The following is a 26,596-nucleotide window of genomic DNA, read 5'->3' as shown; positions in this document are numbered from 1 at the left end:
AATGGCTGCTAACACCTGCAGTCCACTTTCATCTTCTAAGACTCTGAATTCTCTTTCTGTATCTCTGGTAGGGAGAGACCCTTCTCCTGTCATCGCCTTGACAGTTGTGCAGAAATGAATTACCAAGAATCTCACACAGTAATCCGACATTTTGCCGGAGACGAGCAAAAATCATTTTTCCACGAGAAATAAGGAATTGGTGCAGCTTTCACAGTGAGACCAGAAAACACTGCTTACGGGGATTTAGTTTTCGAAGGAAGATGATTCACGTTCGTATGGGGACACTTTGTAACAGCCTATCTGCTCTAGAAACATTTTTTTTTAAATTCACATTACAAGATTATGTTTGCACAAAAAGCGCAAATAAACTGTATGGGGCATTTGAACTGTTGTGTAATCAGGTGACTATTTGGAAGTCAAATAAACTGACCTGGTTTATTTATTTGTGAGCTTTCTAACGAAGGTGAACTATCTCTTTGTAATCAGCTGTGCTAGACTTTGGCATCAAAGGCCAGAAAGCAGACATGCTTGGCAAAATAATCTATCTCCCTCAGTCTAATCCAGGGGTGTTACCTATTGAAAAAAGCAAAGTCAGTGGTGTGTTATCTATAAAACAACATTTCCTGACAGTTACGAGGAGCAGAAAGTCCAGTGCTCTGTTCCTTATCTCACACACTGTACGGTGGACCTCTTCCAAAAGGAAGTTGTTGGCTTTTCAGGGCTGGTAAATTAAACTGTAAAAACAACAAGAGCGAATTGTTTGCACAAGTTTTAGTAAATAACCCAAAAGTAGCCACCCACAAAGTCTTTAGAGGTTGCGGTGTGGTTAGGGATCTGGGCTTGTTACTCAAGCTTATTGATTTGCGTTTGAGTGGGAGTCACCTCTATCAAAGTGCTGTACCCCAGTTATGGATTGAGTCTTCAGTGTGGGGGTCTCTATCAATCAAAGTACTAACACCCTTCACTTGCAGGAGGAGAGATCAGTTCTGCTCTGAGGATTTATTAAGCTCAGCATAGGACTTTCCTAATCTTAGACCTTAACTAAATGAACAGACTTAACAACTGTAACATTCAAACAAGAGATCAATAGGCCTGTCTAGTTCATTTAGCTTATTTTCCTTTTCTTTTTTCTTCTAAATACCTGTTCTCTACACCTCGTACATTCCAAAATAAGTGTGTTCTAAAACAGACACAGAGATAAGAGAAATCATCATCAGCTTACTGAGCAGAAAACACCAAACATCCAGTGATGTTTTGGTAATATGAATATAACAATACAAGAACCAATAAAGGAAGGAAAAACAGCCTCTTTAGCTAGAAAGTAGATGTACAGTATCTGTCATATTGCATGTTGTATTTAGAATAACAGAAATGCAAAAAAACACATGTGGACAAATCCTTATCTTCTCAGTCTGACCGGAGCAATATAGACCTCTTTCACAAAACGTTCTTATGCAGTACGATAGGTGTACACTTTATGAAAGTGGCTCTATATTTCCACAAACGATCAGGTCAATTTCAATTACTAGGTCAATTTCAATAATAGCCACTAGTGGTTTATGATTTCTGTATTCCACGTGATACTATGTCCCTTGATCAGCTCTCTGCTGTTTGTGATGTGTTGAGGCGTGTTGAGCTCTGGTCACCTGTTTCATTGCTTCTGCGTTCTCAGGAATGGATTCACCCAGCCACCTCCTGTCTGAGGAGCAGCTGAAGTGCTCCATCTGTCTGGATGTTTTTACCAACCCAGTGTCCACTCCATGTGGGCACAACTTCTGCATGCAGTGTATTGGAGAGTACTGGGATACCACCGACGTGTGCTTGTGTCCGATGTGTAAGAAGCCATTCTTTGGAAGACCCGATCTTCACATTAATACCACTTTGAAGGAAATCGTTGAGCAGTTCAAGGTGACCCACATCAGCACGTCTGAGGAGTGTCTTGTGAGACCAGGCCAAGTGCCCTGTGACTTCTGCACTGGAAGAAAGCTCAAGGCGGAGAAATCGTGTTTGGTGTGTCTGGCTTCCTACTGTGGGACACACGTCCTACCTCACCACCTGGGAGATGCTTTCAGGAGCCACACCCTGGTGGACCCTGTGGGCAACCTCGCAGACAAAGTGTGCAAGAAGCACCACAGACTCCTGGAGTTCTTCTGTAGGAGAGACAGGATCTGCATCTGCCAGTTCTGCAGAGAGACGGACCACAGAGCACACGAGGCTGTCCCTATTCAGACAGAGTGGGAGAAGAAGAAGGTAGAGAGAAATAGCTTCTGATGGAGGCTGGGCGATGTGCCCCAACAATGGGTTGAAATGCAATGTTGGGATCTTTTCTGCACCACATCAGATGAAACACATGCACTGTGTCTCATTGAGTCAGATTTAGATCCAATTGTATAACTTTTGTATTTAAAAAAGTGCTTGTTAAAAGAGATTATTTTGCATTTATAGTGGAGCGAGGGTGCTAATATTGATAGATCAATACATTTAAAGAAAATTCAAAATTCAAAAAACGTGATGTTTAAAATGTCCCTTATGGTTCCTATTGGACGTAAATATATACAGTAGCAAAAGACTACATGTAAGAGGAGGTCATTCAGACTCATTGGTAGGTAATTGATCTAAGGATCTCATACAGCTCTTTCTTAATGGAAGTAAGGGTATCAGCTTCAGTGACATGGCTAGATAGCCAGCCTTTGGATTAAGAAGAGCCTTTGTTCTGTTCTTGATTGTAAATGCACAAAGTTACCACCATCTGATTAGCTACATTTCTATGTTTTCAGGAGGGTTTCTTGCTGAGAAGCATGCTCCACGCATTTTCAAGAAAATGCATTAAAGCCCAGAAATATGGGGTCAAATTAAATCATCCATTATAAAAAATGCATATATTAATAAATGCATACTGTATGCTGATATTGTATCATATCATTTACCCACAGCCTTATTTACAAATGGCAGAGGTGGACATACTACGGATGATCCAGGACAGACAGAAGAAGGTGGTTGAGATCAGGCAGTCGGTGGAGCTCATGAAAGTGAGTCCTGTCAAGGGTTTTATCAAATCCCACTGGGTGGGGGTGCCTCAGGGCTCGGTGCTTGGGCCACTGTTTTGTCTTCCAGCTAGAGAAACATAAGAAAGGTTATAAATGAACGGCCATCTGACCCATCTACCATTTGGTAGATAGTAGCTTCCTGATACAAAGATCTCATCCAGCCATTTCCAGTAAAGATCCAGGGTATTGACTTCAACAAGATGGATCAGCAGTGTTCCTCACACTTTCCTTTGCATTGTGCTGTGTTTCACAGTTCATGCTGAAGAAGTCGTCTGGGTTGACTATCAGTGTTTCTGAGGATTTTGAATGCTTTTGGCAGGTTCCCTTCATACTCTTCTCTGATTAAGATTGCAAATGTTCACTTCTTTCAGCTGGTCAGTGTAGGACAATACTTTAAGTCCCAGAGTGTATCTGGATGCTCTTTACTGGGCATGATTACCAATCATGCGGACTGAATCTAGAGCAGGAATGTCTTTTCTATAACATGATGAGGAGACAATACATAGTAAGGCTATCTGTACAAGGATATGGTAGCAAATCAAGCTGGAAACATGCCGCTGATCTAAAAACAGGAAAGCTCAAACACAATTAATCTTACAGCTCTGAAAAGCAATACTGAACTCCAGTGAATATAAGCTTATATATATATACTTATACTTATATATACTTATATAAGCTAGTCTAAGAGAAATTAAAGGTAGATTTTCAGTTTGAAGGGATTAATAGAGATAAATGAGAGGGCACACTGTGAGAGGGGTTATGGAAACAATGCACCCGTAACTCTATTGTACTGCAACTGAGAACTGCTGAGGAATTCGAAAGCAGCAGGGGCTGCATTTCCATTTCCAGCATTGGGAGTGTGGAATGTTAGAACTTGGCCCTGGGGAATCTTTTGCAAGGAAGCACAATGTAATTGAATAAAATTCATGATGCTGTCAGTGCTACTCCCCTCTGCCTTTGTCGTCTGCAGAAAGAATCTTTAATCTCTAACTACGCTTGACTCTATGCAGCAGTTTTGTTCGGTGTTACTGGGGATTAACTGTGAGAACCGATCAGGAACAACAGTTTGAAAAATGCTACATTGTAATCTTTCTTGTGCAGGATCGTTGTGCAGATCTTGGCCCATGTACAGTATAGTAGAAGCTGGTAAACAGAGTTGAGTTCAGTTGCCCCACTATTCTTCTGCATGGTGTCTCTCTCTCAATCAGAGCAGCACGCAGAGAGAGATTCAGGAGAGTGTCCAGGCCTTCGCTGCCCTGGTCAGCTCGATTGAGAGGAGCCAGACTGAGCTCATCGGACTGATTGAGGAGAAGCAGAGAGCAGAAGAGAAGAGGGCTGAGGGGCTCATTACAGAGCTGGAGCAGGAGATCGCTGAGCTGCAGAGGAGAAACACTGAGATGATGCAGCTGTCCCACACTGAGGACCCTTTCTACTTTCTACAGGTCAGCAAGCACTGGGGTTTCTTCTGTAGAGCTAGCAAAGGTAGTCTTTAGTTTAAGTACCACCATATCCTACTGTATATGTTAAGTGTGTCATGGCTGTTCTACGAAAATAGCTTAAGTCATTTTGATTATTTCCCATGTGTGCTTTCACAGCCAGTGCTGCAGATAACAGAAGTGAACGTGAACGTGCCATAGCTGTGGAGAATTTGTATCTGTCTCAAATATTCACTCAAGTGGCCAGGCAAAGTTATTAGTAGAAAATTCCACATCTCTTCTCCTCTGACCCGCATGGTGTCAGAGCTTGACACATCTAAGATTAAGGGGTAAGAGTTTCGGTGGCAGTCCGCTAGGCTACTGCTTGTCTCCCGTTTGCTGATGAATCTCTTGTCTGTCGTGACGTAGAGCTTCCCCTCTCTGTCCACCTTGCCGAAAACCAAGAACTGGTCCTGCGTCACACCCGCCACCCACCTCTCCTTGGGGGCTGTGAGGACATCGGTGTCTCAGCTGGTGGAGAGGTCCCAGAAAGAACTGGACAAGCTTTCTGAAACAGGTTGGCATTCCAGGATCGAGCGTGATTAGAAAAGATGAAGAATCTTCAACGGAAGACAACACAACAGCAATGAAGTGCACATATGTCACGAGGGGAGCACAGTTTAGTATTGCTCCATCCTAGTGAACAACAAACCCGAGGCCACAGGTGGGAACTATGGACAAGAGACTGGGGGCAGGAAGCACATCTGGGGACAAAGTGTTGTGGGAGTTGGGAGCAAAATGATCCAATCCATCCACACTGTTGAAGTTGATACTCCTAAAGTGAGATTTTTGAACCCACCCCTACTAGTAACTGAACAAGACAGAGGAGCTGATTGAGCCCCCTCATCTGTAATTTTGTCGTGTTCTTATGTTTCATATCATCAGTACAAAGCTTCGCAGGTACTGCTAGAATTAGGTTGGGAGCACAATGATATGAGAATAAAATGCACTATAGTCTGAAGTTGAAGTTATTACCTACTCTACTCTTATTAAAGTACTGTATCACATTCACTAGAACTGTATAGCTTGGGCACTGGGAAGGTACTGTAGGAAGGTGCATTTTTTAACTTTATGAATGGTCTCATGTGATGTCACTTCCTGCAGCTTACAGCTGGCAGCCCCACTGAAGCTCAGCAGGTGTGAGCCTGGTCAGTACCTGGATGGGAGACCTCCTGGGAAAACTAAGATTGCAGCTGGAAGAGGTGTTAGTGGGACCAGCAGAAGGCGCTCACCCTGTGGTCCATGTGCGTCCTTATGCCCCAGTATAGTGACAGGGACACTATACTGTAAGAAAAGGTGTTGAGGTCCTGACTGTCTGTGGTCGTTAAAAATCCCAGGGTGTTTCTTGAAAAGAGTAGGGGTTTTACCCTGGTGTCCTGGCCAAATTTCCCCCTGGTCTTTACCCATCATGGCCTCTTAATAATCCCCATCTCTGAACTGGCTTCATCACTCTGTTCTCCTCTCCACATATAGCAGAATGGTCGTGGAAGACAGTCCGCATTATTATAATAATTATTATTAATAAAAACATGCACATGTCAGCGTGCAACAAGAGATCCAACAGAAATTCTCTGACGGCCGACAGCTGGGTGTTTGCTGCCCTGGAGAAGTTCACACAGGAAGGCCCCTCCAGGGTAGCAGAAGCATTATTTATGATCTCGTCTTCTTGTTTCCGTCCCCCCCCACCCCAGCCAGATGGATAACAAGGCCTCCGGACGCCGCCCGGCACCAGGGAGACGCCAAGAGCAAGAGGTCCCGGTTCAAACTGTTAAGCATGATGAAACCGAAGGAGAGAAAGACCTACCGAGTGCCGTCCGGCGGCCCCGCGGAGCGAGGCGAGGCGAGGAGGAGGAGCGCGAGTGGAGGGAGCGGCTCAGAGCCCGGGGGCTCAGGCGTGGAGGAGAGCTTGTACGACGACTGCTCGTACAGCGGGGATGAGGTTCCGCTTGCGTCCGACGACGGCGGGATCACCGCTGTGGCTTTGTACGACTACGAAGCTGAAAGCGGGGACGAGATCTCCATTGACGTCAACGACATCGTCACCGACATCGTCAAGGTCAGCGAGGGCTGGTGGTGGGGCCAGTGTAAAGGAGCTCATGGCCTGTTCCCTTCCAATTATGTGGACCTCAGGTCATAGAGGACTACAGCGGTTTTGCCTGCAATCAGTACTTCCAGATCTCCAGCCAGATACACCACTATAATAGATTATCTCAGCAATTTGAACACAAAATCTGTTTCTCTGGTTTTCTGTTCTTGAATGCGGTACATGCCACAGTGGGTGCACAGCAAACAAAAAAAACATGATACATTTACACAAATACAGTATTGGTTTTGATTTCTGCCAAATCGTCTCGCGTATTTTGACTGCCAGCAAATGGAAAGATGGTTTTTTTTGTATTTGATCATTCTACAAGAATTAGATTGTGTAAATCTGATCTTTGGAATCAGGGATTGTTTCATATCCCAGCTCTGAAGGACCACCATGTCTACAGGCTTTCAGTTCAGCTGGGCTTCTAATAACCTTCTAATGAATCAGCACAGTCATTGTGGATTTAGACCAGTTTTAAAGCATCTCAAGGCTTAAGTAAGCCCTATCAGGCATAGCGCCCCCTCCAGTGCCAGGATTGAAGGTCCCCTGACATGAAGCCTGTTAACTCTTCTGTATGGTTCCCTTCCAAACAATAATAAAAGAAAATGACTCCCACCAATTGTGTAGTATTTGTGGTTGAATTTTGGATTTGAACTGCTCCTTTTTAGTCTTGCAATCAACACCAGCAGCCATATCCCCCTGCAACTCACAGCTGGCAGCCTCACTGAAGCTCAGCAGGTGTGAGTCTGGTCAGTACCTGGATGGGAGACTCCTGGAAAAGCTAAGGCTACTTCTGGAAGCGGTCTTAGAGGGGCAGGTAGGAGGCACTCACCCTGTGGTCTGTATGGGTCCTAATGCCCCAGTATAGTGACTGGGATACTATACTGTAAAAAGGAGCTGGTCTTGGAATGAGGCATAAAACCGAGGTCCTGACTCTCTGTGGTCTTAAATCCCAGGGTGTTTCTTGAAAAGAGTAGGGGTGTCACCCTGGTGTCCTAGACAAATTTCCCCCCTGGTCTTAACCAATCATGGCCTCCTAATAATATCCATCTCTGAACTGGCTTCATCACTCTGCTCACCTCCCTACTGATATTTAAAAAAAATGTATTTTATTATTGTTTGATAGCTGGTGTGTGGGGAGAGTACTGGAACATCATCCAGGTGGGGCTGCACACTGGTGGTGGTAGTGGGATTCGCCATGACCTGTAAAGTGCTTTGAGTGGAGTGTCCAGTAAGTGCTATATAAGTGTAAGCAATTACAGCAATTATTAATGGAGTGAGAAAAACAGCAGGTGGTTTCATTGTTTCTGCATCTTCTGTATCTTCATCTCTCTTTAATTGCTCTTCTACAACTGCGTTATGCTGCTGCAACCATAGATTTATAAAATTGGAAATCACTTAAATTTATGCTAGACTTCTTCTAATGTTCTGGGGAAGCAATCAATCATTTTGATGTAATAGGTGTGTACATGCATGTATATTATAATTGTTACTTTTGTTTTCACTCTTTTGTCACATGGCATTTCTTAAAACTTACCATCAGCCAATTCTGTTCCCCCCTAATAAAACCCACAAGTCTGCTAACACCGAGACAAGGCGGGCTGACCCTCACCTCACAAGTCCGCCTGACTGAGTGATGATCTGACAAGGAGCACCAGTCCTCAGCCCTCGCTGAAGGCACATTTCAGACCTGCAGTTTAGAAACTGCTTTGCATATATGGGGGCAATCCTTCCTTCGCTAGCTGTTGAATGAAAATCCCAGCGATGTTATTTTCTTCAGACTGGAGAATAAGCATGATCGCTATATCTAAAGTAAGTATGTTGAAATAGCAATTCGAGAAAACACCATGCATGCAAGAGGCCCATTGAGGACATTTTGATAAACTGGGATCCTGGGTTATTGTCTTTTCAAAAGGAGGTATGTTGGTTGTTGAAAATGAACACATAATGAACATAATAAGCAGAACACTACTTCTAACATCTGTAGCCTTGAAAGTGTAATTTGCAGTGCCTCTGCAAGAATTAATAGATATAGTAGGATTAACATACGCAAAGAAGCCACGTCACTATTCTCCATTGTTACGTCCAGATCTCCTTCCAAATTTGATTTGATTAGGACTGGTTATCACATGACAATGACCTGTATAACAGTGAAAGCTGTCTTGTTCTTCACTCATGACCAGATGTTTGCTGGCTTATTACTAGGAGATGTGTGGGGGTGATTGTTACTTCATACAACCTTTGCCAAATCTCCTCAGCACAGTGTAGAAGGGAAATTCCAGTGCATGCTGGAGGCTGTTCATTTTGTAAATTTACCGAAAGTTTCTAGAGAGAAGATTAAAGATTACATCCAGTGCCTGAGGGATAAAACAGCCAAGACACTGAGCACGGCTGACAGAGAGGGAACACAGCTGTCTAACCACTCTCACAGACCCAATGCTATTCTCGAGCCAACAGACCACTATGACGATCGATAATGGTTAAACCATTCAGATAAAACTTCTCATCCCAAAGGAACAAACAGCGGAAAAACCCATGACATGGTAGGTGGGGGGAGTCCCAGTCAGTGCTACACCCAATAGGATGACGTAGCGCAGTCTGAGCCAGCAGCATCATCACACAGCAGGTCAGATGCAGGCGTGAGAAGCTGCGTCTCCGCTTTAAACGAGGGAGAGCTTTAGATTAGCAGGAAAAGCGCCAGATCCAGAGTGGAATTGAACCAGAACGTTTCATCCAAGAAATCAGCGACTCCTGCAGCCCGATGTTCTCTCTTGCCTTATTGGGGCATCAGTTTGGGAAATCTGATCCAGAGGAAAGAGCACCACCTACCAGTCCACAGCAGCAATCTGGGTATCCCAGGAAATCCTACTGCTGTCCAGCCCAGTATTGTTTAGCTTCTGAAATCTGACAAGATCAGGCTAGAAAGGGGATACCTGAAGCACAGTGACTGCTACACCCTCTGAAGTAAAGATAAGCAAAGATTGTAAAAGCTTTGAAGAGGCCGTTTACTTTTGGACTTGTAATCTTTATGGCAGGGTATGATCATGAGAAAAGTAACAAACAAGGAGATTGACCAATAGGTCAAGTTGAGGTTGCGTGCTGTTAGGGAATGCTCTTGTTTCAGAAACAGGCACTCAATGCTGGCGTCAGCAGCTATATAAGGTTTGAAACCTGTTCATCTTGTCCCTGTTCCAGTGGTGGGCGTGACCTCACGGCTCCAATTTCATAAAGGGGGCGGAGCTCAGGCATGTCACTTGACTGAACTGTCAGTTCAGCCTGAGAGCTGGGAACTACAACTGGTGAGTCCTGCTGTGGGAATTTCTTTACTTTTCACTGGGAATCCAAAAACAATGGTCTGTATAGACTCCCGGCCTCACTATGCAAGTGAGCCCTGCGCCGTGGTTAGGCTGAACCTTGATGGAGCGAGCAGACAGTTTGAATAAAGGTGTTAGGGTTAGTTAAAGGAAATCTCTCTCTCCATAGCTCTAGTGCTGAACACAAACACAGCCTGACTTGATATAGGCAGCAGCGTTTATACATGGAGGCTAGGAACTAGGGCTAGTTACTCTTCTTTACCTTTGTTTCAAGTAAGAATTAAAATAGGATTTCAGACAGATAATCTGAGGCTACTTGTCACATTACTAAAACAGTACGTTGTCAAGGATTGTAAAGAAACAATTAATTCTGACACAGGGGATAGGAAGTAGGATTAACTGCGAAGAATTAAAATTCAAGTGCGATTTCAGACGGATAATCTGAAGGTACTCGTCGCACTAAGATGACAGGCAATTGTAATTGAATGAAGGAGAAGGGACGTACAGTATTGCATGTTGACAAACCACAGTGTCACATAAGTGTGAGGTAATCTCCTCAATTTGTGTGGTATCTACATTCAAACTTATATATCAGCATGCAAACATATGTATGTAGGTATATACACCATTTTAATTTTGATTTGAATTCAATTCTTTCACTGCCGAAATCTCATCCGGTGTTGTTTTCTGAGTCACTGCTGGTGCATTTTCTTAGATTGCAACATCTTTATTCCAAGTTCGTTACTGCTGGTAGGTGGGTGTGCACCTCTGTGTGTGAGAGAGAGGTGTAACTGCCTGGGGGGCTGTGCGCACACACTCTCTGCTGATGGTGGTGATGATTGTTGCCAAGAAATTCACACGTGAGTCAGCTCAACGTCACTGCGTTTGGCTTTGGCAGATGGCCAAGGCAGGAGTGGCTTAACTCCTACCTGGAAAGATCGTTTCATTTGTCCGCGTTAGGTTATACACCACAACCCACAGTTAAGCACAACCCTCTTTTTTGCAAGACACGGGTTTTAAAAAACCCTGAAAAACACAAAACAGAACGTCAACCTTTTAATCTAAATTGATTTGTTTGAGTTGTTTGTTAATATCGGACCGGTCTCCAATGCATCCAGGGGAAAATGTGGTTTGTTTTATTTGTAAAAGGTTGATTCAGCAGCTGTTTAGGAATCTTGCAAACTGTATAATGGGACATGTTCAGAAAATGCATGTGCCCCATTCCACAGCCATCTTCCTTCTGAACGAACTGAACAGTAACAGAAGCACTTCACTCTCCCACTGTGACTGAACACAGGGTCGGTCCAGGTCTCCAATCTGGATTTCAAACATGTGAATAGTTTAAATATACGATCCTATTCCCCTGCATCTCTAGGTTTCGTTTGGTTCTGAGCATAAAAAAATTTAATCCATGAGAGAGACAATGAGGATGTCTTAAATTTGATCAGCGATACAGGAATGCTGGAATATAGGTTTTACCAGGAGATGGTGGGGTTAATCTGGAGAGGAAGAAGAGGGCAGGGTTTTGCAGTGAATGATTTGCTGCTGTGAAAAGCTACCACACGTCTGTTCTTTTGGGGATCTTATTTAATCGTGTCTGAGATATGCGTGACTAGCTTTGGGATTTGCCTCATTAAACCCCATGCCGGTCGCTCCATGCCAACTTATCTGGTTCTGCGATTAATTTCTCTTCCACATGTCGCTCACAAATATTTACTTCCATGCTCGCAGGACAATTGGCACCCATCAGACTCATGTCCGAACAGCAGATCCGTTGCCCAATATGTCTGGATACCAACTTTACCACCCCAGTCACCATCCCCTGTGGGCACAGCTTCTGCACGGCGTGTATTGGAGAGTACTGGAATCACACCGATGAGTGTCTGTGCCCACTTTGTAAAACATCCTATCCCACGAAACCCGATCTCCTTGCTAACAGAAGCCTGGGAGAATGTGCTGGTCGCTGTGATGAAACGAAGGAGGTGAGTGGGGATGAAGAGCGCTTTGCCAAGCCAGGAGAAGTGCCCTGTGACTCTTGCACTGGCAGGAAGCTCCAGGCTGTGAAATCCTGCCTGGTGTGTCTGGCCTCCTACTGTGAAACGCACACTCTTCCCCACTATCAAGAGGCTGCTTTCAAGAAGCACACGCTGATCGCCGTCTCCAAAAACCTGGAAGACAAGATGTGCAAACAGCACGGGCGACCGCTGGAGAGGTTCTGCAGGAGTGACCAGACCTGTATCTGCGTGAAGTGCACCGAGACAGATCACAGGACACACAGTACTCTCTCTGCACACAAGGAGTGGAGAAGGAAGAAGGTAGTACAATATTAATACTCATTAACGTGAGACAAAGTACGTAGTGGTGAAATTTTGGAGCATCTCCTGAAAGCACTAGATGCCACTATAAAACAATATTATACCAACATGAGTGGAATTTAGTTCTTTTGTACACAAAAGCAATGTCTACATCTAGAATTATATCCATCCATGCATTTCTGACCTGTTTATCCAACACAGAGTCATGGAGGAGCCGACGTCTATCCAAGCAAGCAGGATACACTCTGGACAGGACGCTAGTCCATTTCAGAGGTCACACACTCAAACACACACAGGCTCACACCAGGGCTAGTTTTGCCAGAAGCCAATTAACCTACCAGCGTGCCTTTGGACTGTGGGAGGAAACCAGGGCACCTGGAGGACACACACTCAAACACAGGGAGAACACACAAACCCCATGCAGGTTAGCACCTCAGGATTTGAACCCAGGGCCCCAGTGCTACAAAGCAATGTCCACTGCCGCCCAACTGTAACTATAATTAGAATCACAAATGTTGCCAGAATAAAAGAGGAGGTCCATCTCTCATGCACTGTAATAATAATAATCATGAGCATTACTTGAATTTCCTTCCTGGAGTAGCTAGGAATTCCTGACTTCTCTGTTTGTCCACAGGTTCAGCTGGAGAAAACTGCAAACAAAGTAGAACAGATGACTAAAGAGAGACTGCAGAAGGTGGAGGAGCTCAATCAGCTGGTGAAGCTTAGCAAAGTGAGTCCTTATCAAAATCTCACTGATCTGGGAGTACTGCAGGGCTCAGTATTGGGGGCCACTGCCTTCTTCATGTGATAGTGACTAGTCTGGAGCACTAGTCAGCTAGATATGTAATGATACAGTATACAGCAGTTGCATGTACAGAAATATTTTATTACTATTAACCTCAACCAGCTTCAGAGAGTGTAAAAATATTGAGTGGAAAATTGAATTGAAAGTATAAACACTTTCAAAAACAGAAACAAAGAATACCTGATCAGGAGAAGACAGACAGGATTTGGAAAACAGGGCAGGAACAGGCAGGGAAGAAACCATAAGAATGATGCTGGGAGGACAGGATCCAGTAAGGTTTTGTGTTTCAAGATCTCAAGTTTCTGGTCACAGGGTCTGGGGTTTCTTGTTATTCACGTTCTCCTACAGCACGTGCAACTTAAAGTCAAAACTGAGCATAGCTGAGTAACTCAATGGCAGAGCACCTTTATTGTGGCATTTCGGGGATTATTAGGGAATCCAGAATAAAGTAAACAGGGTGCCAGGCTTGGCAGGGGGAAGACCGAGCTATAAGGCAGCCCAATTAAACCTGATCCTCAGCAGTAATGTGTTCGCTCGTGAGAAAACTGCACTCTCCCCATGTTAGACGTGGCCTGCAACCCAACTCTGAGATTTTCGTAGTGATTATTCAGGCGTGCGTGGCCTACCTGTTGTCCCCATAGAGCCACACAGAGAGAGAGATCGAGGACAGTGTTCAGGTCTTCGCCTCTCTGCTGCGCTCCGTGGAGAGGAGCCAGGCTGAGATCACTGAGCTGATTGAGGAGAAGCAGAGAGCAGAAGAGAAGAGGGCTGAGGGGCTCATTACAGAGCTGGAGCAGGAGATCGCTGAGCTGCAGAAGAGAAGCACTGAACTGGAGCAGCTCTCTCACACTGAAGACCCCATCCACTTCCTACAGGTTGGCAGTCACTCTCTTAATAGATTGATTTTCCATCTTGGTTTGGCAAACTAGAGAGCTGGCCATCTTAAGACAAACCCAAAAGATGAGGCAGACTGCCGGTTGTTCCACTAATTATGAAGACTGTGAAGCACGTCAGTGTTGTGAATTTTCCTTCTCTGCTACTGCAGAGTTTCCCCTCCCTGTGTTCCCTTCCACACACCAAGGACTGGTCTGACATCTCTGTTCACCCTGCCCTCAGTCTGGGGACTGTGAGGAGAGCTGTCTCTCAACTGGGGGAAAGGCTTCAGGAGGAAGTGAAGAAGCTTGCTTTGACTGGTTGGTACTGCAGGTTCACTTTTGCTTACCTTTTCTGGGAATCTGAAATGCCAGGAGTGCAAAAGTCAATGGATTTCCATTTATTATAGTGCAGTGGGAAAATGCTCTTTCTGAAAGATAGCGTATAACACCAAAAATCATTTGCTACAACTTGTATTCCAATAAAGTTAATATTTGTTTAATTTCAGAGCTGAAAATAGCACAAATTTATTCTTCATAAAAGAAGGCTGAAGAATAAATTTGGCTGTTTGGCTATATTCAGGGATCTTTAGGTAGAACCTTGCAGGGTTAGTAGCACTAAGTGAAATGGGACAGACAGGTCTGAGCGGGTTAGGAAATGCTTGTTTTTTAAATGGAGCTCATGACGAAAGTTTGGGAGGGATGACAACAACCGCGCTCAATCATACTCAGCTTTCGGTAATTAGTGTAGCAATCGCCCCCGTCATTCTTCCTCCACCACAAGCTATAAATACCAACGGGATTTCCTACTCTCCCTCGCGTGAGACTTTTGCCGCCCAAGCTGCCCCTTGGTCACCCTGCGTGGGGGTCCTGGCCTCCTTGTCCTCTGGCCAGGAGGTCAGCCCTTAGCCAAGCGGGTTAAGCCGATATCCGCTCCAGAACAGTTCATCACGCTTTGATCTTGGGTGTTGTTGTTCCTAGTGAATTATGTCAAGGAAAGTAAAATGAGATGAGGGATGATGATGATGATGACGATGACAACTATGTCATGTTTTTTTTCTTGCATGTTTTGTAATACACAGATGTGGTGACTATGGACCCCCAGTACAGCTCACTGCCAACTCATCCTGTCTAAAGATGGGGAAAAAACTGCAACACACAGCTGAAAGTGAAGAAGATGAGAACGACCCCCTTGACAGTTCTGCAGGATGTGTCAAACGTTGCTGCATTTGGGACAGGGGTGGACTCAGCTCTGGGAGGCACTACTGGGAGGTTAAGGTGCCCAGCTGCATGTCTTGAGCTGTGGGTGGTTCCACTCAGCCGAATGAGAAGAAGGAAGACTTGTAGCATTAGAATCTGGGCTGTAGGGATGAGCAGCGTTAGTGGGCACATGGCCTACAATTACACCCAGACCCCGACTGCCATTATTTCTGAGCCACAGAAGGTGGGGGTGTAGGTGGGTTACAAGGAAGGGCAGGTCTCCTTTGTACGTGGAGATCAGAACTCGCATCGACACTTTCACAAACACCTTCACCGAGAAACCCGACCCCTTCTTCTCCCTGAATGTTCTTCATCCTCGTGAGGATGATCACCACATTAATTAGGACAAACCTGCTGAGGAGGATTCACATTCAGTGATCATCTGCTCAGTCACAGGGGGCAGTGATTAGACAGGGCGTCTGGCAGAGTATAAAACTTAACTTGGGCCCGTTTGGGCTCTGAGTGGCCAGACAACGTCAGTTAGTCTACCCATCCGTTTTCTAACTACTTCTTCCAATCCAGGGTCACAGGGGAGCCAGAGCCCATCCTGGCAACCAACGGGCAGAATGCAATATACACTCTGGATGGGACGTTAGTCCATCACAGGGCAGTCAGGTTATAATGTTTCAAATTCGATTTCCTTGCATTTGGCTTTTAAAGATGTACATTTACTGAGACAGCTTTCCTATTTAATATGATCCTCTCTCCTATGGATATCTTCTCTTTCTTATGGAGATCTAAGATATACAAAACAGCACCACCAACCATAAAACCGAAGAAGACAGAAACAGAATCAGTATCTGAAAACACAGGGTTTGGGTGCCTCTTGCAGGGCCAGATGACATCACACAGAAATCACAGTCAGTCCTATCAGGCTAAATCTCACTCTGGGCTACGGTCACCTTTAATTCATGTTGGATGAAGATGTTTCTCACTCTTCTGCTGCACACTTCCCAGTTCGGGGCTGCACTTTTGTGGCAGAGAAGATGGGCATCTATTTGTGAAGATTGTTAGAATGCTTTGCAATGAGTATCTCTATTTAAATGCAAGTTATAATTAGTATAATTTAGGAATATGTTGCACTTATATTCCTCATGTGCTACACAAATGTGTGCCTGTTCATTCTCTTCCTACATACGTGATTGTATTCCTGTATTGGTGTTGACTTCTCACTGACTCTGATTCTATCCCTATCGTTCGATACTCCAGTAAAACCCAGCATGAGACGAGACCTCAGACAGCCATTTTTTTCTTTTTCAGATTTTAAATGCCACTGTGGGCAATTAAGCAGGTGATGTGGATGTAGGAAGATCATGTGCAGTCAAACAGTGTCCTTTATCCCTTGAATGAGTGAGCTCTTAATGCAAACAGGCTGGTTGCCTAAGTGAACAATGTCATGCAGGTGTTACCAATTTCTAGAAGCAGGTGACCTATATGACTAACTATATTGGAGCTCTCCGGGACCTGGTTTGGGGACCTCAGGGCGAGATGCACTGAGACTCTCCAGGACCATGTTTTGGGACCACTTGGACTGACTGTTCTGGGGCTCTACAGGACCAGTGCTATAATACAAGTGTACACCAAATCACACAATAATTGCCTGCTCACAACCAACTCTCCTTTGAAATAGCTGAATGCAGCCCATGTGTACATAACACTAATACGGTTCTGTGGCTTCTGTGAAACTCAGTCATGGGTGGTTATTTCCTGATTCCTGGATATAGCATTGTGAAGTCCTATGTAATAAAAGTGCTGCTATCAACCACTGAGAGGGTGGAGCTTGTATCTTCTTTCAAAAAGGAACACATGGTGTTTTATAAGAGGCATTTCGGTTCCTCCTTTTTCAGTTCATGAGAGTATCATTCTGTCTTGCCTCTAAGCAAAGATGTTGTATTTGTGTCCTGCCAGCTAGACTGGGATTATACAGCAATTCCTTGCAGATTTTCTGATGCAAAATTGATCAGCAACACATATTTAGGAGAGACGAAGCACAACCAAAATCAATTTCTGTTTCACAGCTGAGAATTCACAGCAAGACAAAAGTAAAATTTTAGGTTTTAGATAGGCAGGAATAATGCATTACTTTATTTAATTGCAGTGTGTGAAGTCAGTATTTCACACCCACAGGAAGTAAAAAGCTGATATTTAATGTTTGTAATTATATATTATAAACAATACTAAAAAATTAAAACTGAAGGCACGTCTTAACTCACTACTTTGAGAGGTCTGGAACATGCTACACAGCCATGTTGTTGAAGATGATACCCTGACGCCTTCCCAGATATAGATGGATGAGATCTCTTTTGGAGATCAATTAGCTACTAACAGCTAAACAAGCTACATGGAGCAAACGACTTCCTCTCATTCGCAAATATTATGTTTTTATCTCTCTTTTTGGTTCAGTAGGTGCTCAGAAAATATTCACTCATTCAAAGAGCCATATTCAAATTCCAATTCACTGTACCTGGCTTCATTACTCTTGCAGAATAACTAGTTATGGCTGATCCACAAGCCAATTTTTGTACTTGTGGAGAAGACGGTCAATCGGTCCAGTTCACAAGCTGCTTTAGCTCATAAAGAGCTGAATTCGAAAAACAAATCCTGCGGACACAGTGGCCCTCCCACACCTGGATCGCCTACCTCTGATGTAGGTGCAGTGACCTCAAAATAGGGCACCCAAGGAGAGGGCTCAGAGCCTTTGTGCAATCGCCCCGGTGTCCTGGCCAAATTTCCAATTGGCCCTTACCAATCATGGCCTCCTAATAATCCCCCTCTATGAATTGGCTTCATTACTCTGCTCTCCTCCCCACTGAGAGCTGATGTGTGGTGAGAGTACTGGAGCACTATGGCTGCCGTCGCATCATCCAGGTGGGGCTGCACATTGGTGGTGGTATAGGTGGTGGTGGAGGGGATCCCCATTACCTGTAAAGCGCTTTGAGTGGAGTGTCCAGAAAAGCACTATATAAGTGTAAGCAATTATTATTATTATTATTATTATTATTATTATTATTATTATTATTATTATTAACGTATAGTAGTGGTTTCCACATCAGGGCACTGATAGGACTCAAAGAGTTAAAGAAATTCTGGAGGAGTTAAGCAAGTGTTGCAGTTCGTGGACATGAAAGTGAACGGTGGCTGTTGCTTAGTTCCTCTCAGGAACAAACGCTAAATATGTCTGGAAATAGCAGGGGGGCGGGACCTCACTCTCGGGCTGAGTTCCAGCAGGACTGGCTCGGCCCCTGTCGTTCTGCAGAAACGAAAGCTGCCTGCCTCACCGTGTCTCTGCCTGCTGCCTGGTAGGTAACCTGCAAACGGGAATCTCTGGTAGTTTTCGGAAAAAACAATGAAGGTTAAGTCGTGTAGGCTGCAATCCTGAGATTAGTGACTGGCAAACGGAGCAAGATCGGTCGTGCTGATGTCTTTCCTGCTCTTTCCCCTGTGTTCCTTGGCATTGGACTCTTGATTTCCTTCAGTTTCTATTCTGAACCCAGGAAAGAAAGGGAGGGGTTTTCAGGTTGCTGGTTTCTTAAGACTCCGAATCGGGCAAAATGACTTTGGGAAAGGAAAGAAGTTACGCAGAGCACGGTCTTGCCGGGGAGGAATAACTGAGGCATGTCAGGTTGGTGGTCAAGATTTGCTGGTCAAATCGTGGAAGAGTGTGGGTGACCAGCCACCATCAAGGACAGGGAAATAATCAGATGACATTTAAAAACTCCAGTAGAAATTCCAGTTTTTAATTCTCCAGGCAATCTGTCGGAAAGAAGATGCTCTCTGATCTGAGTCATGTACAGTTTCACTGAATTGAAGATTTATTCCTTGCAAAGAGTTAGTATCTTTGTTCTGAGTGCTAATGCGTGTTGTGTCGTAGATCAGGATAACCACATCACTCTAATAATTGCTGGGAAACTTTGAGAGAGGACAGAGGTTTATGTATTCCCTTAAACTGAATAAACACAGCATGTAAATAACTCCTTTCCCAAGATGGATCTTGGTGCCTTACAGGAGTGTGTGGCAATGCTCTCGAATCAGTATTTTGCTTTTCCTGAAACCTATGACATTGAATAAACATTACAGCATTAGGGATGCGTTCAGAAGAGGAAGAGGAAAGGCGAGGGTTGTATGAAGTTACAGGAGATAGTATAAAAGAGTATTTGTGACCTCAAAATCTTAAAATTATTAACATTCCAATCATGAATACTGTATGTCAAAGACACTGTTTCTCTTTTGTGAATGTGTGGGTCAATGAACGGAATGTCTTTGCCCTGTTTGTGCAGTGCTGCAATATTTCCTTCCCTGAAATGAATTTTTGAGGAGCAACTTTGAGATGTGGCTTAACGTGCACATCACAGTCAGTGAGAGCCGAGTGTAGCCCTACAACAGAGAAAAGGATCTTTGTAGCCTTTTCCTAACATTGAACGTCTAACAGCTGAAGCAGAAACGATCGTTTTAAATGAATCATTTCATCTGTTTAAATGACAGATTTTTGGCACACATTTGCTAAAATCCAAATCCAATCCGGATTTATTTAATAAACCAATTACAGAACAGATAGCTTCCTCTCCTATAATGTGCATTTCAAGCGTAACAACTAAAGAAATATTTGTGCTGCCAAAATCACAGCAGTGCAAATCGGATCATTTTAAAGGCATATTTTAAGGGAAATCATTAGTCTTCGTGATTTTGGTCTTTTTTGTGTGTTGCAATGCAAGATTTTGGTGCTAAAAAACTAGACTAGTCCTAACATATTTAAGGCAACTTCCAGCACTGAACCTTGGGAAACCTGCAGCACCAGTTGGCCAGCAGCATGCTGGGAGAGGCTGGGCCATTCCTGTGCTGCTGTAGTTGTGTGGCTATGCTTTGTTTGCTCTCCCTGATACAATATTGATTTAACACTTTGGTGGCCACCCTGACCCAACTGCTGTTGACAGACCGGGTCTCCTGGGCAGCTTCAGAGCGCACCAGGAATGGACTGAGAAACCAGCACAACCAACCTACATACTCATTCACGATTAATGACAACGCCCCAAAATCAGAGCGTAACGAACTATTGTGGAGTGGATATTTGGCTTAACCCGCTTGGCTGAGGGCCGACCTCCTGGCCATAGGACAAGGAGGCCAGGACCCCCAAGCAGGGTGACCAAGGGGCAGCTGCAGAGGTGGAGTTGGGGCGGAGGTGGGATGCAAAAGTCACACGCGAGGGAGAGAGATATCACGTTGGTAATTATAGTGTTCTGTGGAGGAAGGACGAAGGGAGTGGTTGCTAATCACTGATGGCTGGGAATGATTGAGCGTGGTTGTTGTCATCCCTCCTGAACTTTAGTTAAATAAACTCCATTTCTTGCATGCAAAAGGGCATTGTGCTGTGCGATTGCATGAAAGGGGTTCCTTAATTCCTGTCCATCCCTTCATTGTTTGGGGAACTCTTGTGAGCCCTCCCTGGTGTCACATGATCCCAGGTTGCCCCCTGTGGCTGGCTGGGGCTCGATGTCTGCTCAGATCTCAGAGCCTCCCCACTTCCTGCTTCTCCACAGGTGAGACCCGCCGCGAGGAGACGATTGATGTGCTTGTTGAGATCTTACCCAGAGGCACTTGATCACTTCTGCTGTTCATGCTAATGCTTAACTTTCTGGCAATCTGAGTGTAATCCGTTAGCTTCCGAGCTGTGGCTCAGCAGGAAATACTGCCATCCATTGATTCAGGTGGCGTCAGGTCAGTCTTTTCCTGACATACAGTAGTAAAGAAAAGTAGGGGCTGACTTGTCTATGAAATGTATATCTCTTTATTAACAACACTAGAAGGATTTTGTACCACAGTATATTTATCCAAATACTGTACATGCTCACCATCGATTTGCTTCCAAACTGAGGTCATTGGGTTTTATTTTTATCATTTTGCATTAGTTTAGGATTTTTTCCTTCATCCCAATGAAAGAAAATATCCCACACACACACAAAATGCTTTTGGGAAAAGATAATGACTAAAAACTAGTCTTGCATCAGGATGCTTACATAATATTTATTTCTTTTGGAAATGCGACTCACTTTGTGCGCACTACTGCTCAAGATCAACAAAATAAATTATTTTTCGACCAACCTTGCCTTTCTGAAGGGCCGTGCTAACAAAGCAGAGTATCCAACACCTGTACTGTATGTACCTACGTAACTAGTTAGTAATTAATTAATAATGAAGCAAAACAGTTAATATTACACAGAAAAAAGAGAGAAACGATAAAGAAAGAAGAATGATAAAGACGTTAATGGAATGTATTCAATAACGGTCACCATTTAACGTCATGCTCAGAGCAGACCTTTGAATTCACAAGACACAGTGATATTTCTCCTTGTCCTGTAGGAATGGACTCCCCGAGTGACGAGGAAAGGGATTTCCCCTCTGGGACCGGGATGCCGCAGGTTGTAGACGAAAGCCACCTGAAGTGCTCCATTTGCCTGGACGTATTCGAGAAGCCCGTCTCCACGCTTTGCGGCCACAACTTCTGCCAGAAATGCCTTCAGCAGCACCTCTTCTACAGAGAAGAGTGCCCCTTGTGCAAGACGCTCCTTCTCACGAGGCCTGGCCTCCCCATCAACACGACCTTGTCCGAGATCGCCGAGCGGTTCCGGAAGTCAGCGAACAGGATCCCGGAGGACGGCTTCGCGCGGCCCGAAGACGTGGCCTGTGACGTCTGCCGGGGGAGGAAGCAGAAGGCGGCCAAGTCCTGTCTGGTGTGTCTGACCTCCTACTGCCGGGCCCACCTCCGGCCTCACTCTACGGTGAAGAGGCTGACCAAGCACAAGCTGGTGGTCCCGGTCAGAGACCTGGAGGACAGGATGTGTGTGGACCACGATCGCCCCCTCGACCTCTTCTGCAGAGACGAGCAGGTCTGCATCTGCGTGAGGTGCATCGATGTGTCCCACAAGACGCACGAGTGCATCTCTGCTGAGACGGAGTGCAGAAAAAGAAAGGTACAGCCTTACACAACAGCCAAAAGCATTCCTGTACCCTGTACCCTGTATCCTGTACTGTTTGCAATGCATTATAGGCAGCCACATTTTACAATGTGTCCAACAAAATCCCATGAAGCATTTGAAAATAATAAGAAATAGTATTATAACAGAAGTTATAATAAAAATTTGGGAGGAGGGCTGGATCCTAATCTCCCACACTTCCACCTGCTGATACAGTATAATTGTCTAAGCCAGTGGTTCTCAAACTTTTTGGACCAAGTACCACCCCTAATCCAACCAAAGCATCCAAGTACCACCTACAAGTCATGGTCTCATAGGAACCCCAGAAATTCTCAATGACCAAAATGAGCGCGCGTGCACACACACTCACACATACATATAATAAATATTATAAGAATAAACTTTATTTGATATAGCGCCTTTAAAGGTGGCTTCTCAAAGTGTTTTACAGAAAAAAAAAACATTAACAACAACTAATAAAGCACCATTTCAGTGAGAGTGGTGAGCCTGTTTAGTTGAGCAAAGCAGATGTGAATTAATTTTTCGAGCCTTGATACAATTCACAACAGAGTCTAACAGATATTAAATCGTCAGGCATTTTCTTGACGGCAAAGGTCTCGCGGTGGATGTTGTAATGCGTACATTAATTTCTGGAGCAACCTCTCTAATTCGTGCAACTACACTGTTATGTCGGCTTGTCATTGCTCTAGCACCGTCTGTACAAACTCAAGACGCATTTTATCCAGTCGAGGCCATTCTCTTCGATAAATTCATTCAGAAGCTGAAATATGTGCTCTCCTGTAGTTCCTGTTGGTAGCGGCTTACAGAACAGAAAGTCTTCATGGGACATGCCCTCAAACTCGTATCTAACGTACATGTAAACGAGCAAATTGGCCAAATCGACTGCAGACTCATCTAATTGCAGTGAAAAACATCTGCTCATCTTAACGCGCTCTATCAGTGTACTTTTGATATAATCCTTCATCTCAATAATTCTATGAATGACTGTGTCTTTCAGTGGGAGGGGGGCAGCAGGTCGAGCTGTTTAGCAGCTTTTTCTCTACACATAATACGTGTCAGCTCTTTTGCCAACGGTAAATAAGGTTCTTCAAAAATAGTATAGCTTACCTGCTTTAGCAATACGCAAGCTTGCATTTCCGCGTTTCCGTTTTTATTTCCGTATTTATTTAACGTTTTTATTTAATGCGCATGGGAGCGAAACACAGAGACGCTCGGTGTATTTTTCTCAAATTAGAACAGTTCTTAAATATTTTTCTGTTATCACGCTTTCGTGTGCTCACAACATTACCTGCGTTCGTAGCACGTATTTCTATGCATTCCTGGGTTTAGAACCTTGGCATAGTTCCAAAAGTTCTCCCTATTTGCTGGATATACAGTAGCTTTTTTTAAATACAATTGGTCACTTGCGTCCGTAGCACGCATTCCCTATAGAGTGGTATAGAATTACAGAGTATCTCTTGTGTCCACTGAAGTATTAGCGCGCACTGTATCGTAGTACAGTACGTAGGCTGCGTATTCGACACGTATTAAAATACAAAATATGAAAACCCGTCCCGATTTCTCAGCGCACACGACACAGTTCCAGGGTCATTTGGGGTACCACTTGGCGGCACGCGACGTACCACTGCCGGTACGCGTACCACAGTTTGAGAACCACTGGTCTAAGCTATTTACAGTGGTGAGACAAGAAAGAGACTGGGAGACCATTTCAAGGAACACGTCATGGCTGTGAGGTTCAAAGATCTCTCTAAACCCATAGTTTCTCATTTCAGTTCTAATGGCCATAATCATACTGATCTCTCTGTCTCTGTTCTCACACAGGGGTTTTGGAACTCCTATAGCAGAAAGACATCCTAAACCAAAATGATCCTGAAAGTGAAACTAGGACGATACCTTCCCCGTTCTCCCAACGACAGACTCGTTTCCTTCTAATCCTCTCTATTCATCTGCAGGTTTAGACTTCACACCTCTCTTCACCCCTCTCTCGACTTCGCGCCACCTGAGTGTTGATTCTGCTCCTCTCCTGCTCCCGCCTCCTCTCCACTCCCGGCTTCTGTTCTCCCCTGCTTTATCTGCTGCCGGTTATCTTCTCTCCCTCACACCTGAAGAAGGCTCCACAACCGAAACGTTGTGTGTCTTTTCTTTTCAGCGTGAAATAAACCTTCACCTGTTCTTTCATATATACAGTAAGTGTTGCACTCTGGACTTCCTGTAGCGCATCTCTCTTGTATCCCTTCTGCGACCCCATCTGCACCCCTGCAACAACCGCCAAGCTCAACGCTGGCAATACAGCTATGCCAAGTATACTCTGCATATCTCATCTCTCTCATTACCCTCTTATTAGGATCTAACCAACCACTGAAATATTTAATAGAGCACAATCATCCAGCTAGATCTGGGCAAGGGATGCTACAGTGATGGCTCTGTGTTTCAGCCATTGTTATGTGAATTTAAAACATAATTCCTTTAACTGTATTCCTGCTGATCCATTTATTTGATTTTACAGGGAATGCTCAAGCCCCCTCTGGCTGAGTTCCATTACCCGAAAGTCTACAGGTTCTTATGACAGAAGCGAACTGAGAGATGTAATCTTGTGAAAGGAACGAGTTATTTTCTCATGTAATGGAGTTCAAGCACTGAAATAGTTAAAGAAGCAATATCAGCATACAACTCTGCTGTGGCAAGAGTGTGGTGAAGTAATCTGCTGTCTAGGGAGTAGCACTGTGTGTCCTCAGAGCCCATGAGAAACTGGGATCGAATCTCAGCAGGGGCGGGGCAAATCTACCAGCATTACGCTCGATTTATGAAAGTGTACGCGTTTAGACTCCTGGAAGAGGTGCACTTTCAAGTGCCCGATGTGCACTTTCAAAACCTGTAGCCATAAAAAGGGTGGGGAAGATTGTGTGGGAGATTGAACGCTCTTGTAAACCTAGGCAGTGATGTCACCAGAACAGCCTCATGTTATACTATAAGCTAAGTTACACTCCAGCTGTCCGCACTCCCTCAAAACTCCAAAGTTAACTCAGTGAGCGATAGGTGATAGCCTCTATAAACAATCCATTTTGACTTGTTTCATTCCTAAAAGGAGTCGAAGCAAATGTTCTTGTGCACACTGGTTCTCCACAGGCTGAGCTGGGCGTTACACAAGGAAAGATGGAACAGACGATCAAGGACAGACAGGAGAAGGTGGACGAAATCAAGGAGCTGATAGACCTCAGCAAAGTGAGTCCTGTCCAGTTCTTTAGCAAGGGCTATCGATTGCAGAGGCAGAATAGCAATCTGATAGTTTCTATATTGTAATATTTCTTTCTTTAACACACAAGACATCCACCAATAAAGAAATGGAGGACATCAAGGAACTCTTTCAAGCAGTGATCTGTGCTGTGCAGAAAGCCCAGGACGATATAATCAAGCCCATGGAAGAGAAGCAGAAAGAGGTAGAGAGAGAGGCAGAAGGGCTCATTAAAGAGCTGGAGGAGGAAATTACGGAGCTCAGGAAGAGAATCTCTGGGCTGGAGGAGCTCTCTTCAAATGAGGACCACATCCACTTCCTTCAGGTGATACTAGAGAAAGAGAAGAGACATGCATGGCACAAATGTTACCAAAAAAAACAATATTTCCATTTAGAGTCCTCCAAAGAGACACCACATTCTCCTTTCTTTCCTGCCACAGAACATCCCCTCTTTGCAGCCCCCTCCAAAATCCAAGGACTGGTCTGACATCACTGTCGATACTGACCTATGTCTGGGGACTGTGAGGACCCCAGTGTCCGAATTGCTGGAAAGCATCAACGAGGAACTTGAGAAACTGTCTGCCATTGGTAGGTAGATGTACCGTTGTAAATCGCTTTCAAAGTGACATTTTGGGGTGGAGTGGTGGCTCTGTGGCTAAGGATCTGTGCCTGTGGCTGGAAAATTGCTGGTTCAAATCCTGCAGCCGGCAGAGGAATCCTACTCTGTTGGGCCCCTGAGCAAGGCCCTTAACCCCAACTGCTCTAGGGGTGCTGTGCTCTGACCCCAAGTTTCTCTCTCCATGTCTGTGTGTCTCATGGAGAGCAAGCTGGGGTATGTGAAAAGACAAATTCCTAATGCAAGAAATTGTACAGGGTTAATAAAGTGATGTTATTCTTCTTATTATTTAAACTTTCCTGCTACAGAAAACAACACATGCAACAGCAAATGAGCACGTGCCCACTTAGTCCACAAGGATTCGTGCAGAACAAGAGTGAAGCATAGTGGGGGGCTCAGATCTTTCTTCACAAGCTTCACAGGTGCAATTCAGCAGGATAATATGAATTTCTAACTTGGGAAATATATCTGTAATGTACAAGTTCTTTCATTGGGTTACTTCAACCAACATATATGGAGCTCATAAAGATAGAAAAGCAGCTTATTGTACAACTGAGTCTCAGGAAGTTCTGACAGAGGCAG

The 26,596-nt window shown here is 44.5% G+C and overlaps 1 protein-coding gene across 1 annotated transcript in view; it reads left to right on the top strand.

Moving 5' to 3' along the window:
- LOC102695848 (uncharacterized) overlaps positions 1–26,596 on the top strand; it is a 29,815-nt gene that overhangs the window by 360 nt on the left and 2,859 nt on the right. Inside the window, exons 2-17 of the mRNA XM_015346114.2 lie at positions 1,673–2,250; positions 2,934–3,029; positions 4,256–4,489; positions 4,892–5,039; positions 6,214–6,653; positions 10,707–10,785; positions 11,657–12,240; positions 12,875–12,970; positions 13,687–13,920; positions 14,091–14,326; positions 14,759–14,834; positions 20,501–20,711; positions 21,532–22,142; positions 25,293–25,388; positions 25,490–25,723; positions 25,839–25,986. Of these exons, the coding sequence (XP_015201600.2) occupies positions 1,675–2,250; positions 2,934–3,029; positions 4,256–4,489; positions 4,892–5,039; positions 6,214–6,653; positions 10,707–10,785; positions 11,657–12,240; positions 12,875–12,970; positions 13,687–13,920; positions 14,091–14,326; positions 14,759–14,834; positions 20,501–20,711; positions 21,532–22,142; positions 25,293–25,388; positions 25,490–25,723; positions 25,839–25,986 (4,099 nt within the window). The 5' untranslated portion in view covers positions 1,673–1,674. The remainder of the gene's footprint in view (positions 1–1,672; positions 2,251–2,933; positions 3,030–4,255; positions 4,490–4,891; positions 5,040–6,213; positions 6,654–10,706; positions 10,786–11,656; positions 12,241–12,874; positions 12,971–13,686; positions 13,921–14,090; positions 14,327–14,758; positions 14,835–20,500; positions 20,712–21,531; positions 22,143–25,292; positions 25,389–25,489; positions 25,724–25,838; positions 25,987–26,596) is intronic.

Source organism: Lepisosteus oculatus, chromosome 4 (genome assembly GCF_040954835.1).
Source record: "Lepisosteus oculatus isolate fLepOcu1 chromosome 4, fLepOcu1.hap2, whole genome shotgun sequence".
Lineage (NCBI taxonomy): Eukaryota > Metazoa > Chordata > Actinopteri > Semionotiformes > Lepisosteidae > Lepisosteus > Lepisosteus oculatus.
This window is presented reverse-complemented; position numbering and strand designations above follow the sequence as displayed.